At 61.7% G+C, this 718-nt stretch overlaps 1 protein-coding gene across 1 annotated transcript in view; it reads right to left on the reverse strand.

Moving 5' to 3' along the window:
- Positions 1-274: 274 nt before the first annotated feature.
- The window catches only part of MIOX (myo-inositol oxygenase), a 2779-nt gene continuing 2335 nt past the window's right edge, over positions 275-718 (reverse strand). Inside the window, exon 7 of the mRNA XM_011942262.1 lies at positions 275-638. Coding sequence (XP_011797652.1) covers positions 473-638 — 166 coding nt within the window. The 3' untranslated portion in view covers positions 275-472. The remainder of the gene's footprint in view (positions 639-718) is intronic.

The following is a 718-nucleotide window of genomic DNA, read 5'->3' on the forward strand; positions in this document are numbered from 1 at the left end:
TTTTTTTTGTTGTTTTCTATGAATGCATTATGTCAGCTATTGGGCTATTTTTTAAGGGGACGGAGCCCAGAGGACTTGGTGACTGTTATGAGCGTGTGGGGGTGAGCTGGGTGACTTGTCCTCCAGGCTCTGACATGGGAGCTGGGAGTATGAGCGGATGTTTACCACAACCAGTGCGGTGGGACACACACATCTCAGAGCCTGGGAGTTGGCCTCCACCCTGCTGGCAGGGTCACTCAGCCTGGGCCACCCGTGCTGCAGTAACACCCAGTGAGGCTTCAGAAGCACAATGTCCTTCCAGGTCTTTATTGCCGCCAGGCACATGTTGCCACGAGGGGTGGCGACCCTAAGGGGGTGAGTGGGATCCCTCACCAAGGTGAACCCGGATGGCGGCTGTCTGCCCAGGGCCAGACCTCTCCAGGCAGGCAGAGGGCCAGGCCTGGGTCCAGCAGCAGCTTGGGTGGCAGGAGGGTCACCAGCTCAGGATGCCAGGGCAGTACTTGTCAATGAGCCCCTGGTAGTAGGGCCGCAGCTTGTCCACGTCCGGCAGGTCCGGGCACTTGGTGTAGAGGTCGAACTTGCTGCAGCAGGGAGGGGCGGTGAGCCCCGTGAAGAACCCCCAGGTCCCACCCCCGCCGCTTCACTCCCACAAGCCCCCTCGGGGGGACCCCAGGTCCCACCCCCGCTGCTTCACTCCCACAAGCCCCCTCGGGGGGAC

Source organism: Colobus angolensis, unplaced genomic scaffold (genome assembly GCF_000951035.1).
Source record: "Colobus angolensis palliatus isolate OR3802 unplaced genomic scaffold, Cang.pa_1.0 Scaffold208, whole genome shotgun sequence".
NCBI lineage: Eukaryota > Metazoa > Chordata > Mammalia > Primates > Cercopithecidae > Colobus > Colobus angolensis.